The sequence below is a fragment of the Triticum dicoccoides genome, chromosome 2B (genome assembly GCF_002162155.2).
Source record: "Triticum dicoccoides isolate Atlit2015 ecotype Zavitan chromosome 2B, WEW_v2.0, whole genome shotgun sequence".
Lineage (NCBI taxonomy): Eukaryota > Viridiplantae > Streptophyta > Magnoliopsida > Poales > Poaceae > Triticum > Triticum dicoccoides.
Window position 1 is genome coordinate 110,947,410 of NC_041383.1, and position 12,086 is coordinate 110,959,495.

Sequence of the window (12,086 nt, forward strand, 5' to 3'; positions counted from 1 at the left end):
AGCTCCGCCCCGGCCATCTCACGGGGAGGCGGCGCGAGGCGGATCTGGACGGAGGAAGGGGGAGGGCGGAAGGGGGGCGGAGGCGTGCGCGAGGCCGGCGGCCGGCGGCGGCGGGAGGGGAGGCTACGTCAAGCTATATACTAGCTCTAGGTCATGCTCTATCATATCCCTAGAAGAACTTGGTCACCTGAATATCCCGTTGATGATTGTGACTTTGCAGTATTATATTCTGCAACTTCTCCGCAAAAAAAAAAGTATTATGTTCTGCAACCGTTGATTTGACACTTCTTCCATGCATGCACCAAGTTGCACCATAACGGCCTCGCGTGAAAGTGGGAAAAAAGAGTATTGCACGCCAACGGCAGATGTGGGCACTGGCCGGTCGCCAATCGCCACTAGAATCGCCATGAACCGGAAATGGCCAAGCCTAAGAGCAGCCCTGACGAACGGCTATATATATATGCATGGAATGCAGGGCATTGCATTGGATCCTGTGCAAGCGAGTAAATTGCAGAAAACCACCACTTTGAAGGCAAGCTTTGCGAAAATCACTACAATACATTTTTTTTTGCAAAAAACACCGTGTCTCGTAATCTTTTTGCAAATAACACTGATCGGCGGATTTGCCTCTGTTGAGTACGTTTATGACAGATGGGCCCGTTAGTCAGGCTGACGTGGCACCGCTTAACACCTGGCATGTAACGGCGATGTTTGGGACGTTATCCTCTTGTGTGGAGCCCTGTGGGGTCCACCTGTCACTAAAACAAAAAGTAAAAAAAATCTGGTTCTCGCCTTATCTTCACCAGCTTGCTGCCGCCCGTCCTGCCCCCGTGGTCAACGGCGCATGCCCGAAGGCCTGCACCCGACGTGGTGCTTGAGCAGGGAGTCGCCGTCTCCTTCCTCAGCCACGGCGACCACCCTGCTCACTGGCTGCTGCAGCTCCTACGTCGATGGCGGCTCGAGCGTAGAGGCAGCGGCACCAGCTGGATTGGAGCGGGGAGAATGGATCTGAGTGTGGAAGTCGCCGGCGGCTCGGTTGCCGTCGCCTGTCCCGACCCCAGCCGAGGCAAGGGTCGTCGTTGCTGTTGCCGCACCGAGGGGAGGCAGAGGACGCCGCCAGTCCCGCCCTCGGCCGAGGGGCGGCCTTCCGCCACACGCCAAGGACGCCGTGCATCGCCGGGGTCGCCGACCTCATCCAAGTCCCGCTGGCGCTCGCGGCGGAGGAGCACGAAACCGATGTATAGAAAGGGCGGCGACTCGATTCTTGCCGGATCTGGGTGAGGGCTGGTTAACGGCGGTGAATTCGTGGAGCTCAGGGGCAATGGTGATGGGCAGCGCGGCGCTGCCGCATGTTGCTGGCTCGGGGGCAGAGAGAGAAATCAGGATGAAATGCTGACAAGTGGGCTCCATGTCCAGTAAAATGGTTGAACTTAACGGTGTTAGAAATTGGTGCCACATCAGCCTGATTAGTGGGCCCCATCTGTCATAAACATACTCAATAGAGGCAAATCCGCCGATCAGTGTTATTTGCAAAAGGATTACGGTAGACACGGTGTTTTTTGCAAAAAAAATGTATTGTAGTGGTTTTCGCAAAGCTTTCCTTCAAAGTGGTGGTTTTCTGCAATTTACTCTATATAAGCATCTCTTCCTGTCACAATTATGCTAGTGTGTCTCTCACCAGACGTTGGCTAGCTAGCAAGAAGCCATGGCCCATGCGTCTCTATCAGCCGTGTTGCTCTTGTGCCTGGCCATGGCGGCGTCGGCGCAGTTGTCGCCAACGTTCTAGCAAACGTCGTGCCCAAACGCTCTGTCCACTATCAAGGCAGCCGTGACGGCTGCCGTCAACAAGGAGAACCGCATGGGCGCGTCGCTGCTCCGGCTGCACTTCCACGACTGCTTCGTCCAAGTAAGTTCTTCAAATACATAACATAACCTGATCGCCGGCACCAACCTATTTCCATTGCAGTTTTATTTGGTAAACAACAGGGTGCAGAGCTAACCGTGCTGCTTAACATACATGTGCAGGGTTGTGACGCGTCTGTTCTGCTGTCTGGCATGGAACAAAACGCTCTCCCGAACGTCATGTCGCTGCGAGGATTCAAAGTCATCGACAGCATCAAGGCGAAGCTCGAAAACATGTGCAAGCAGACCGTTTCCTGCGCCGACATCCTCACCGTCGCCGTCCGGGACTCCGTCGTCGCCGTAAAACCTCCAACCTGTGTGACGTCGTGATGATCATCAAGTAAACCGGTTAATTTGCTTACCCTGGATAATTTTTCTCCTCTGGTGCGTGCAGTTGGGAGGGCCTTCGTGGACGGTTCCTCTTGGAAAGTTGGAAGGAGGGACTCCACCAATGCAAACGAAGCGGCGGCGGACTCCGACCTACCTCCCCCATTCTTCGACCTCCTGAACCTCACACAATCCTTCGGTGACAAGGGCTTCACCGTCACCGACATGGTCGCTCTCTCCGGCGCCCACACCATCGGGCAGGCGCAGTGCCAGAACTTCAGGGACAGACTCTACAATGAGACCAACATCAACTCCGGCTTCGCGACGTCGCTCAAGGCTAACTGCCCTTGGCCGACCGGCTCCGGCGACCGCAACCTGGCCAATCTGGACGTGTCGACCCCGTACTCCTTTGACAACGCCTACTACAGCAACCTCAAGTCCCAGAAGGGACTCCTGCACTCCGACCGAGTGCTCTTCACCGGCACCGGCGGCGGCATCGACAACACCGTCAACAACTTCGCGAGCAACCCAGCGGCGTTCAGCAGTGCCTTCGCCTCGGCCATGGTGAAGATGGGGAACCTCAGCCCATTGACTGGGTCTCAGGGGCAGGTCAGGCTCAGCTGCTCAAAGGTGAATTAATTGCTAAAAAATGGCCATATATGTGAGATTAATAAGGCTAGCAACGGTCATTATACAACATCCAAAGTGTACTTAGGCGCCCTTTCTTGGACCATACTACATCCAATGGTCATATATGTAGTATAAGCTTCTGAAAACAGGAGGTGTGTCATATGATATGTATGTCAATGGCCTCGTGCAAAGGCATGAAGGATTCCCTTACGTCAGTTGTTGGCTGAATATAGGCCATGTGGTGCATTGGGAACTATCAACGATCAGCTTTTTCTGATGTATAGCAGACTTCTATATTGCTGCATATCATCCTCTTTCCCCCAAAAGGAGGAAAATACCCCTGACCAACACCCATAGTATTAGAACATAGTCCGAAACCGGAGAAAAAGTTCAAATACATGGACCCAACAACGAAAACAGAAAGGATTACATCGTACACTTGTTCTCCTAATCTCCTGCTATCCTATCACCGGACCCTCATCCAAAATAGACGAATAAAGCCCTGATGATAATCTCCCAACAGGTGCACCCAAAGCCGTGGAATCCCACGCCTCCACATCATGGAGAAAGCACGATGTACTGACCCAAAAACTGCCATGGAAGATGACTTGATTTTTTTTTTGAAAGTTTCGCCATCTGTGCCTTGAGTGGAGGATGAATTTCATTTAACAAATTACCAATCATATTCGTTATTGATGCTGGCCATGGTAGACTGAAATAAACATGGATGGTTCACTGGAGGAGCATGCCAAGTGTGTAAGAGAGGAGCAAGTGTCCAATTAATTCATTATGGTCACAAAAGGCAATATCTATTGCAACTTGTCCATCCACGTTTTGCTAAGATGTCTTTTGTTAGGGCAATGCTAGACTTGCGTAAGGTAACTACTTATGTTTACGCAATAGCCAACGTGGAAGAATAGGATTGGTTTTTAAGGGAGGGTGGGGCCCACCCCCTGAACATCAGGGGGGTGGGGTGTTTAGATTAGTTTGGCATGTTTCGTAAGCTTATGTATGCTCTTCTTAGGTTTAGCATTTTCACTTTTGTTAAGACTACTACTCTTTGTCCATACCACCTGAATATCTTGATTTTAACGAGACAATACAGTTCGGGCCTTCATTCATGATATACTAGATGATACCCTGCGCGTTGCTACGGAGATTTCATGCGCTATCCTTAGTTGAAATTTCGAATAGCTACGATACATGTACTATTTGATTATTATATAGTTGAAATATATATAGAATATAAGTAGTATTTCACATGCATGTTGAGAGAAATATAGTTAGTGTGATTGATGAGGTGTCATGTGTGGAGAGTTGAGCTGTGTGCATGTTGAGAGAGAACATAAGTAGCATTTCACATGCATGTTAAGTGAAATAATTACTCGGATGATGATATGGCATGTGTGGTGAGGTGACATGTGTGCATGTTGAAAGAATTGAGATAGTGGGGATCAACTATTTAGATATATAGGATGCATACACAGATTTTACAAAAAATGCCTTTGGGCGAATGGAGTTTCCAGCGAAAGACGTTTGGGTCATGTGTTAATTTATCCCCCATCAACCTATTGACCAAGCCGAGTCGTGATGTCCATTTTCCCCGTTAGGGCACATTGAAACGTGACATTCAACCACACCAGACTTAATACCGAGGCTATGGAAATATCTTAAGAACTAACGCAATCATATTATAGAAATATAAATTTAATCACAAAATGGAAATATAATAATAACAACTTTATGATTTCCTTTAGGACATATTTGCAACATCTATTTTGACATAAGTTATCGTCCTCAAGCTTGATAACTGCCATGACCTCTCGTGATGCATCGGCCTCCACGGGACGCGAATTAAGAAAGGGATACAAGTGGCAGGAGAGAGGACATTGAGGAGGGTGAGGATATGCGATGAGGTAGGGTCGTCTTTCATAACAGGTTCTCCAGGATGCCTCGGTGTTGTTCTTGTGGAAAACAAAGTAACTTGGGGGTGGATATTTGCGTTGATTTGACTGAGGTGCCATAACGCTAGCAAGCGTCACAATCAACATTTTTAATAACGGGCGTATATAACAGTGATGTAACAGGTTGACGTATACTTGCCAGAGCCAAACAACGTTATTGTTTCGACCGTGTTCAGCCACGACTCCACGTTGAGGGATGTAGCCTCGATCACAATTTGTCGACCCAGAACCGTGTCGGCAAACGATCTGTCGACACGATACAACTTCAATGGTGATCCTTCTCCCTTGAGCGAGCCGATTGGTGAAAACATACCTGAACCCACTATCCAAATAGAAGTATGAAACTCTTCATTCACCCGAGTTTGTTCTCAACTAGAAACCTAAACCTCAGAGATAACCTTCATGAGAGCGTGCATCGGAATTGGATAATTTCTTTGCGAAATTCCTTTTCATATGAAAAATTAGCTTTTATCAATTTTAAAATGTTCATGTATTTGGAATCTAAACTCATGACTACAAAAAGTCGACATATCTCAAAATGGTGGTTGTGTTCGGCTACTTATTGATTTTAAAATTGTACATGTATTTAGAATAAAATATGCATATGTTTGGAAACAAGTATTTACATATATTTAAATAACAAGTATGCATATGTTTGAAATACTTGTTTGAAACAATATGCATATGTTTGAAACAAGTATTAACATTTTTTGGAACGAACATATGTTTGGAGTAGGATTTTCTACAATAGCTTGCCACAGAACTAGTTAAGATTTTCAACGGTGTAAAAGTTCTCAAAAATCCTGAAAAAAATACTGAACCAACATATCTACAATATAATATGATCCAACGGATGGATTGAAAAAATATGACTGCATGTGTCCTGAACAAAAATAACAAAAGTTTCAATATATATTGATCCTGCGGTGAGCTGAAATGCTTATTTTTTCACTGAGGACACATAAATGCATATTTTCATAATCACACCGTTGGATCATCTTATTATATTAGAGTGAGGCTTCCCTATTTATTTCATATTTTTTACTTACTTTTAAACCGTTAAATATTTAACAAGCCTTAACTAGTTCTGTGGCAAGCTACGATAGACACAGTTATATATATATATATATATAAGAAAATAAAAATTCATGTAACTAAGAATAGCCGTTTATAAATTTTTAAAAAATGTGCATCTCATATTTTCAAATTGTTCACTACATACAGAAAAACATTGTTATACTCCCTCCTCGCCAAATTGTGTTATAGTTGTTGTCCAAATTCAAACTTTGACCAAATTTAGAGGAACAATATGAACATTTACAATACCAGATATATACCATTAAACATATATTTAATGATAAATCCAATCGTATTGATTTTGTATTCTAATTTTTATATGAATTTGGTCAACGTTTACCAAGTTTGGCTTTTGATAAAACTTATCCGCACTATAATTTGGCAAGAAAGAAGTGTATTAATCTTTTCAAGAGATGTTTTCATGTAAGTTTGGAAAAGCTTACATATTTTATCCTAAAAACAAAAATGAAAAGGAGGAAGTGGGAAGTGGAAAAAGATTTACAAGAACAGAAAAGAAAGAACATGGGAATAATGACAAAATGAAAAACGAAAACATGTCGCACGTATGGGATCAGCCCAGCAGCATCATAAGTGTTTCTAGCCCCCGTTCCGGCGGTGCGTCTAGCATCGTTGGTGGGCGTGTGGAGGTGTATCTCCAGCAGATCTATCTTTGGTGGATTTGCTCGGATCTCGTCGTTGTTCGTCTACGTTCGTGTGTCTTCGGTTTGGATCCTTCTGATCTACGTTATTTTTCATCGGCGGCGGTTGCTGTCCTGGGGTGCTGGTCCTTTGGGGCCTTAGCACGACGACTTCCTGACTGTCTACTATAACAAGTTGTGCCCGGCTCCGGCGATGGAGGGGCGATGACGGCGGCGCGCTTTCGGCTCGCTTCGGTGCTTGTAGTCGTCGCTAGGTGGTCTACGAATCTGGATGTAATTTTTATTTCTGGTATTCGTTGTACTGCCATGATTGAAGATGAATAGATTGAAAGTTTTTTCGCAAAAAAAAAGTGTTTCTATCCGCAATGGGTGATGTATAGGAATCGGGGAGTGCAGCACATACGATAGTTGGCATGCTCAAGTATTCTCCAAACATTGAAAAAAAAAAGTTTTCTCCTGAAATCATCGAGCACGGCTACCTCATGCGAAATGCCAAAAGAGAAGTGTATATCTTCACTATGTGTACAAGTGTAAGTAGGACTGCTGGTAGTTCTTCATGCCCACGTCATGCCAAATGTCAAAAGAGAAGTTTATATCTCATTATTATGTATACTAGTATAAGAAGGATTGATAGTAATTCTCCATGCCTTTGCATGAGAAAGTGAAAATGTGATCGTTACATATATATGTAGATGCATGCAGGATTTGCTGCTGCTCGTACATAAAATACAAGTTTTCAAAGAGCTGGTATTTATATTGGCCACTGGTTCTCTGTGGCCTTATTCCATCACGTGTCGTGCTGGCAAGCGCTGCCGACTAGTAGGTAGTAGCTCTAATCACGAGTTCACCCTGGAGCAGCTCAGCCTGATCTGCCCCTGCGTCCCTGTCTTCGGCGCGATGTTGCCCATCTTGATCATGGCGGTCGTGAAGGCGCTGCTGAACGCCGCTGGGTTCGACGCGAAGTTCCGGACAGTGTTGTCAGTGGTGTTGTTGTTGAATAGCACCTGGTCCGAGTGCAGGAGCCCCTTCTGTGACATGAGGTTGGTGTAGTAGGCGTTATCGAATGTGTTGGCTGTCGTCGTGTCCAGGTTCGCCAGGCTGCCGTCGCCGTTTGACCTGGGGCAGTTGGCCCGGAGAGATGTGGCGAAGGCCGTGTCGATGTTAGTCTCGTTGTAGATCCTGTCCTTAAAGGTCCCACACTGTGCCTGACCAATCGTGTGCGCGCCCGAGAGGGCCACCATGTCGACCGTGTTGAGCCCCTTGTTGAGGAATGCCGTCTCAAGATCTGACCGGCTTGATGTAAAGCTTGGGAGGTCCATGTTTGCCGCCGCCTCGTTTGCATCTACGGAATCCCTTCTCCCCAGAGGGACTGTCCATGACGGCCCCCCCAGCTGCACGCGAAGAATTCAAAACAAAAACAAACAAATGGTTAACGATGGTGTCAAGAGATGCCGAGAATCCAGTCGATGATGTAAATGATCATAAGATGATATTCTTACGGCGACGACAGAGTCACGGGCCGCGACAGTGAGGATGTCGGCGCAGGAGACTGTCTGGCTGCATATACCCTCGAGCTGAGCCTTGATGCTATCGATGACGCCGAAGCCTCGCAGCGACATAAAGTTCGGACCCGCGTTTTGTTCCATGCCAGACAGCAGAACAGACGCGTCGCAGCCCTGCACATCACATACAGTGAAGCAGATGGAGGCATGGTCGGTCAACCCTGGACAAAACCGAAACAAAAAAGATGCATGCTACCACCTACCAGGCTATATATGCACGTGACCAACTTACTTGTACGAAGCAGTCGTGGAAGTGCAGCCGGAGCAGGGACGCGCCCATGCGGGGGTCGCTGCTTACGGCGGCCGCCACACCGCTCTTGATGGTGGCCAGTGCCCTGGGGCACGACGTGTCATAGAACGTTGGCGATAGCTGGCCTGACGCCGCCGTGGCCAGAGCCACGAGCAGCACCACCAGAGAAATGCAAGAGGCAGAGGCGGCCATTGTTAGCTTAGCTAGCTACAAGAGCAAAGCTACGCCTTATTACTAGCTAGCTGCCTGCACTTCTCACTGGAGTGGTGGTGGCTTAGTGGCTTGTGCAAGAGAGTAGTGCATCGCATGCATATTTATAGCCAAAGATTTAGCTCACGTGCAAGAGAGTAGTGGCTTGTGCAGATCGCTAGCTCCCGGTCTCCCACTAGGGATAGAGCATCCAAATTTTTGGTCCCAATTCCCATTAGTCCAACGTTAGTCTCTGGCACGAACGACGTGGACATACTGTATAGCTAGCCGTTCGATCGATCGGGTACACCGCGAGCGGTCCGCTACATCCAAGGCTAGGCCGCGGCAGCTTCCAGCATGAGTCGCTACCGCCAAACCAACACCTACACTTTCCTTGCAACAGGGCCAACTTGAGCGATTTCTCTTGGCGTTTATCACGCAAAAATCGGCAAAGTATTCAACGATCTTGTGCGTGGACACCAACCATTTGGCCTTACGTATGAATAATAAGGCGATTCACCCTCGTTTTGACCGGTGCGCAGCCATTTTGCGCTCATGTCAACTTCGGCCAACTAATGGAGAAATTATATATATTTGGCCACTAAAAATTCCACGCGATTTGTAAGTATTAATTTCGTCATGGAACAAATTCAGTTCAAGCGTACTTAATAAAATGAACATGCTACAAGTTAAAAATGTTTGGTAGAATTGAACAATTTCATGTGTTAATTTTTTCATATGCAAAACAATCATTTACTAATTTACAAATGTTCATGTATTTCAAAACAATGTTCATGACTATAAAAATAACCACATGTCTCAAAAATGATTATGTCTTTGAGAATGAAATATTGATGTATTCAAAATGAAATATTTACGACATCTAAAAAAAGTGTTCACGTGCACAAGAATCTTCTTCATAAATTTACCTCAAATTTTAAAATGAAATTAACTAATGATAAAGTTGTTGGAAATATGCCCTAGAGGCAATAATAAAATGATTATTATTATATTTTCTTGTTCATGATAATTGTCTTTTATTCATGCTATAATTGTATTATCCGGAAATCGTAATACACGTATGAATACTTAGACCACAACATGTCCCTAGTGAGCCTGTAGTTGACTAGCTCGTTGATCAATAGATAGTCGTGGTTTCCTGACTATGGACATTGGATGTCATTGATAACGGGATCACGTCATTAGGAGAATGATGTGATGGAAAAGACCCAATCCTAAGCATAGCACAAGATCGTCTAGTTTATTTTGCTAGAGCTTTTCCAATGTCAAGTATCTTTTCCTTAGACTATGAGATCGTGTAACTCCCGGATACCGTAGGAGTGCTTTGGGTGTACCAAACGTTACAACGTAACTGGGTGACTATAAAGGTGCACTACAGGTATCTCCGAAAGTGTCTATTGGGTTGACACGGATCGAGACTGGGATTTGTCACTCCGTATGACGAAGAGGTATCACTGGGCCCACTCGGTAGTGCATCATTATAATGAGCTCAAAGTGACCGAGTGTCTGGTCACGGGATCATGCATTACGGTACGAGTAAAGTGACTTGCCGGTAACGAGATTGAACGAGGTATTGGGATACCGATGATCGAATCTCGGGCAAGTAACGTACCGATTGACAAAGGGAATTGTATACGGGGTTGCTTAAATCCTCGACATCGTGGTTCATCCGATGAGATCATCGAGGAGCATGTGGGAGCCAACATGGGTATCCAGATCCCGCTGTTGGTTATTGACCGGAGAGCCATCTCGGTCATGTCTACATGTCTCCCGAACCCGTAGGGTCTACACACTTAAGGTTCAGTGACGCTAGGGTTGTATGAATATGAGTATGCAACAAACCGAAAGTTGTTCGGAGTCCCGGATGAGATCCAGGACGTCACGAGGAGTTCCGGAATGGTCCGGAGGTAAAGAATTACATATAGGAAGTGTTGTTTCGGCCATCGGGAGAGTTTCGGGGTCACTGGTATTGTACCGGGACCACCGGAAGGGTCCCGGGGGTCCACCGGGTGGGGCCACCTATCCCGGAGGGCCCCGTGGGCTGAAGTGGGGAGGGGACCAGCCCCTAGTGGGCTGGTGCGCCCCCCCTTGGTCCCCCCTGCGCCTAGGGTTGGAAACCCTAGGGTGGGGGGGCGCACCACTTGCCTTGGGGGGGGGGGGGCACGACACCCCCCTGGCCGCCGCCTCCCTTGGGAGATCTCATCTCCAGGGCCGACGCCCCCCCCTTGGGGGCCTATATAAAGGAGGGGGGAGGGAGAGCAGCCGCACCCTGAAGTCTTGGCGCCTCCCTCTCCCTTGCTACACCTCTCCCTCTCGCAGAAGCTCGGCGAAGCTCTGCCGGAACCCTGCTGCATCCACCACCACGCCGTCGTGCTGCTGGATCTTCATCAACCTCTCCTCCCCCTTGCTAGATCAAGACGGAGGAGACGTCACGCTGACCATACGTGTGTTGAACGCGGAGGTGTCGTCCGTTCGGCGCTAGGATCTCCGGTGATTTGGATCACGACGAGAACGACTCCCTCAACCCCATTCGCTTGAATGCTTCCGCACGCGATCTACAAGGGTATGTAGATGCACTCCTCTCTCTCATTGCTAGATGAACTCATAGATTGATCTTGGTGAACGTAGAAATTTTTTATTTTGTGCAACGTTTCCCAATAGTGGCATCATGAGCTAGGTCTATGCGTAGTTCTCTATTGCACGAGTAGAACACAAATCTGTTGTGGGCGTAGATCTTGTCAACTTGCTTGCCACTACTAGTATTATTTTTCTTCAGCGGTATTGTGGGATGAAGCGGCCCGGACCGACCTTACATGTACGCTTACGTGAGACAGGTTCCACCGACTGACATGCACTAGTTGCATAAGGTGGCTAGCGGGTGTCTGTCTCTCCCACTTTAGTTGGAGCGGATTCGATGAAAAGGGTCCTTATGAAGGGTAAATAGAAGTTGACAAAATCACGTTGTGGTTATTTGTAGGTAAGAAAACATTCTTGCTAGAACCCAATTGCAGCCACGTAAAAGATGCAACAACTATTAGAGGACGTCTAACTTGTTTTTGCAGCAATTGCTATGTGATGTGATATGGCCAAAAGTTGTGATGAATGATGAATGATATATTGTGATGTATGAGATCATGTTCTTGTAATAGGAATCACGACTTGCATGTCGATGAGTATGACAACCGGCAGGAGCCATAGGAGTTGTCTTAATTATTGTATGACCTGCGTGTCAATGATTTAATGACATGTAATTACTTTACTTTATTGCTAAACCGTTAGCCATAGTAGTAGAAGTAATAGTTGGCGAGCAACTTCATGGAGACATGATGATGGAGATCATGGTGTCATGCCGGTGACGAGGATGATCATGGAGCCCCGAAGATGGAGATCAAAGGAGCTATATGATATTGGCCATATCATGTCACTACTATATAATTGCATGTGATGTTTATTATGTTTATGCATCTTGTTTACTTAGAACGACGATAATAAATAAGATGATCCC

At 46.6% G+C, this 12,086-nt stretch overlaps 1 protein-coding gene and 1 pseudogene across 1 annotated transcript; one reads left to right on the plus strand and one right to left on the minus strand.

The window, feature by feature from the left end:
• The first annotated feature begins 1,705 nt into the window (after nt 1–1,705).
• LOC119362427 lies at nt 1,706–2,868 on the plus strand (annotated as a pseudogene).
• Nucleotides 2,869–7,186: 4,318 nt separating this feature from the next.
• LOC119362428 (peroxidase 1-like) lies at nt 7,187–8,629 on the minus strand. The gene is made up of 3 exons (XM_037627644.1): nt 8,354–8,629; nt 8,059–8,235; nt 7,187–7,950 (listed from the first exon to the last, which is right to left on the minus strand). The coding sequence occupies exons 1-3, from the start codon at nt 8,561–8,563 to the stop codon at nt 7,396–7,398; spliced, it is 942 nt and encodes a 313-aa protein (XP_037483541.1). The 5' UTR covers nt 8,564–8,629; the 3' UTR covers nt 7,187–7,395.
• Nucleotides 8,630–12,086: the final 3,457 nt, after the last annotated feature.

What these genes read in the sequence shown, in the direction of transcription:
- LOC119362428 (XM_037627644.1), bottom strand. Translation starts at nt 8,563, where the DNA reads ATGGCCGCCTCTGCCTCTTGCATTTCTCTGGTGGTGCTGCTCGTGGCT. An exon ending in TCCACGACTGCTTCGTACAA is followed by an intron (nt 8,236 to 8,353) that starts GTAAGTTGGTCA and finishes TGTGATGTGCAG; the next exon opens with GGCTGCGACGCGTCTGTTCT. An exon ending in CCCGTGACTCTGTCGTCGCC is followed by an intron (nt 7,951 to 8,058) that starts GTAAGAATATCA and finishes CTTCGCGTGCAG; the next exon opens with CTGGGGGGGCCGTCATGGAC.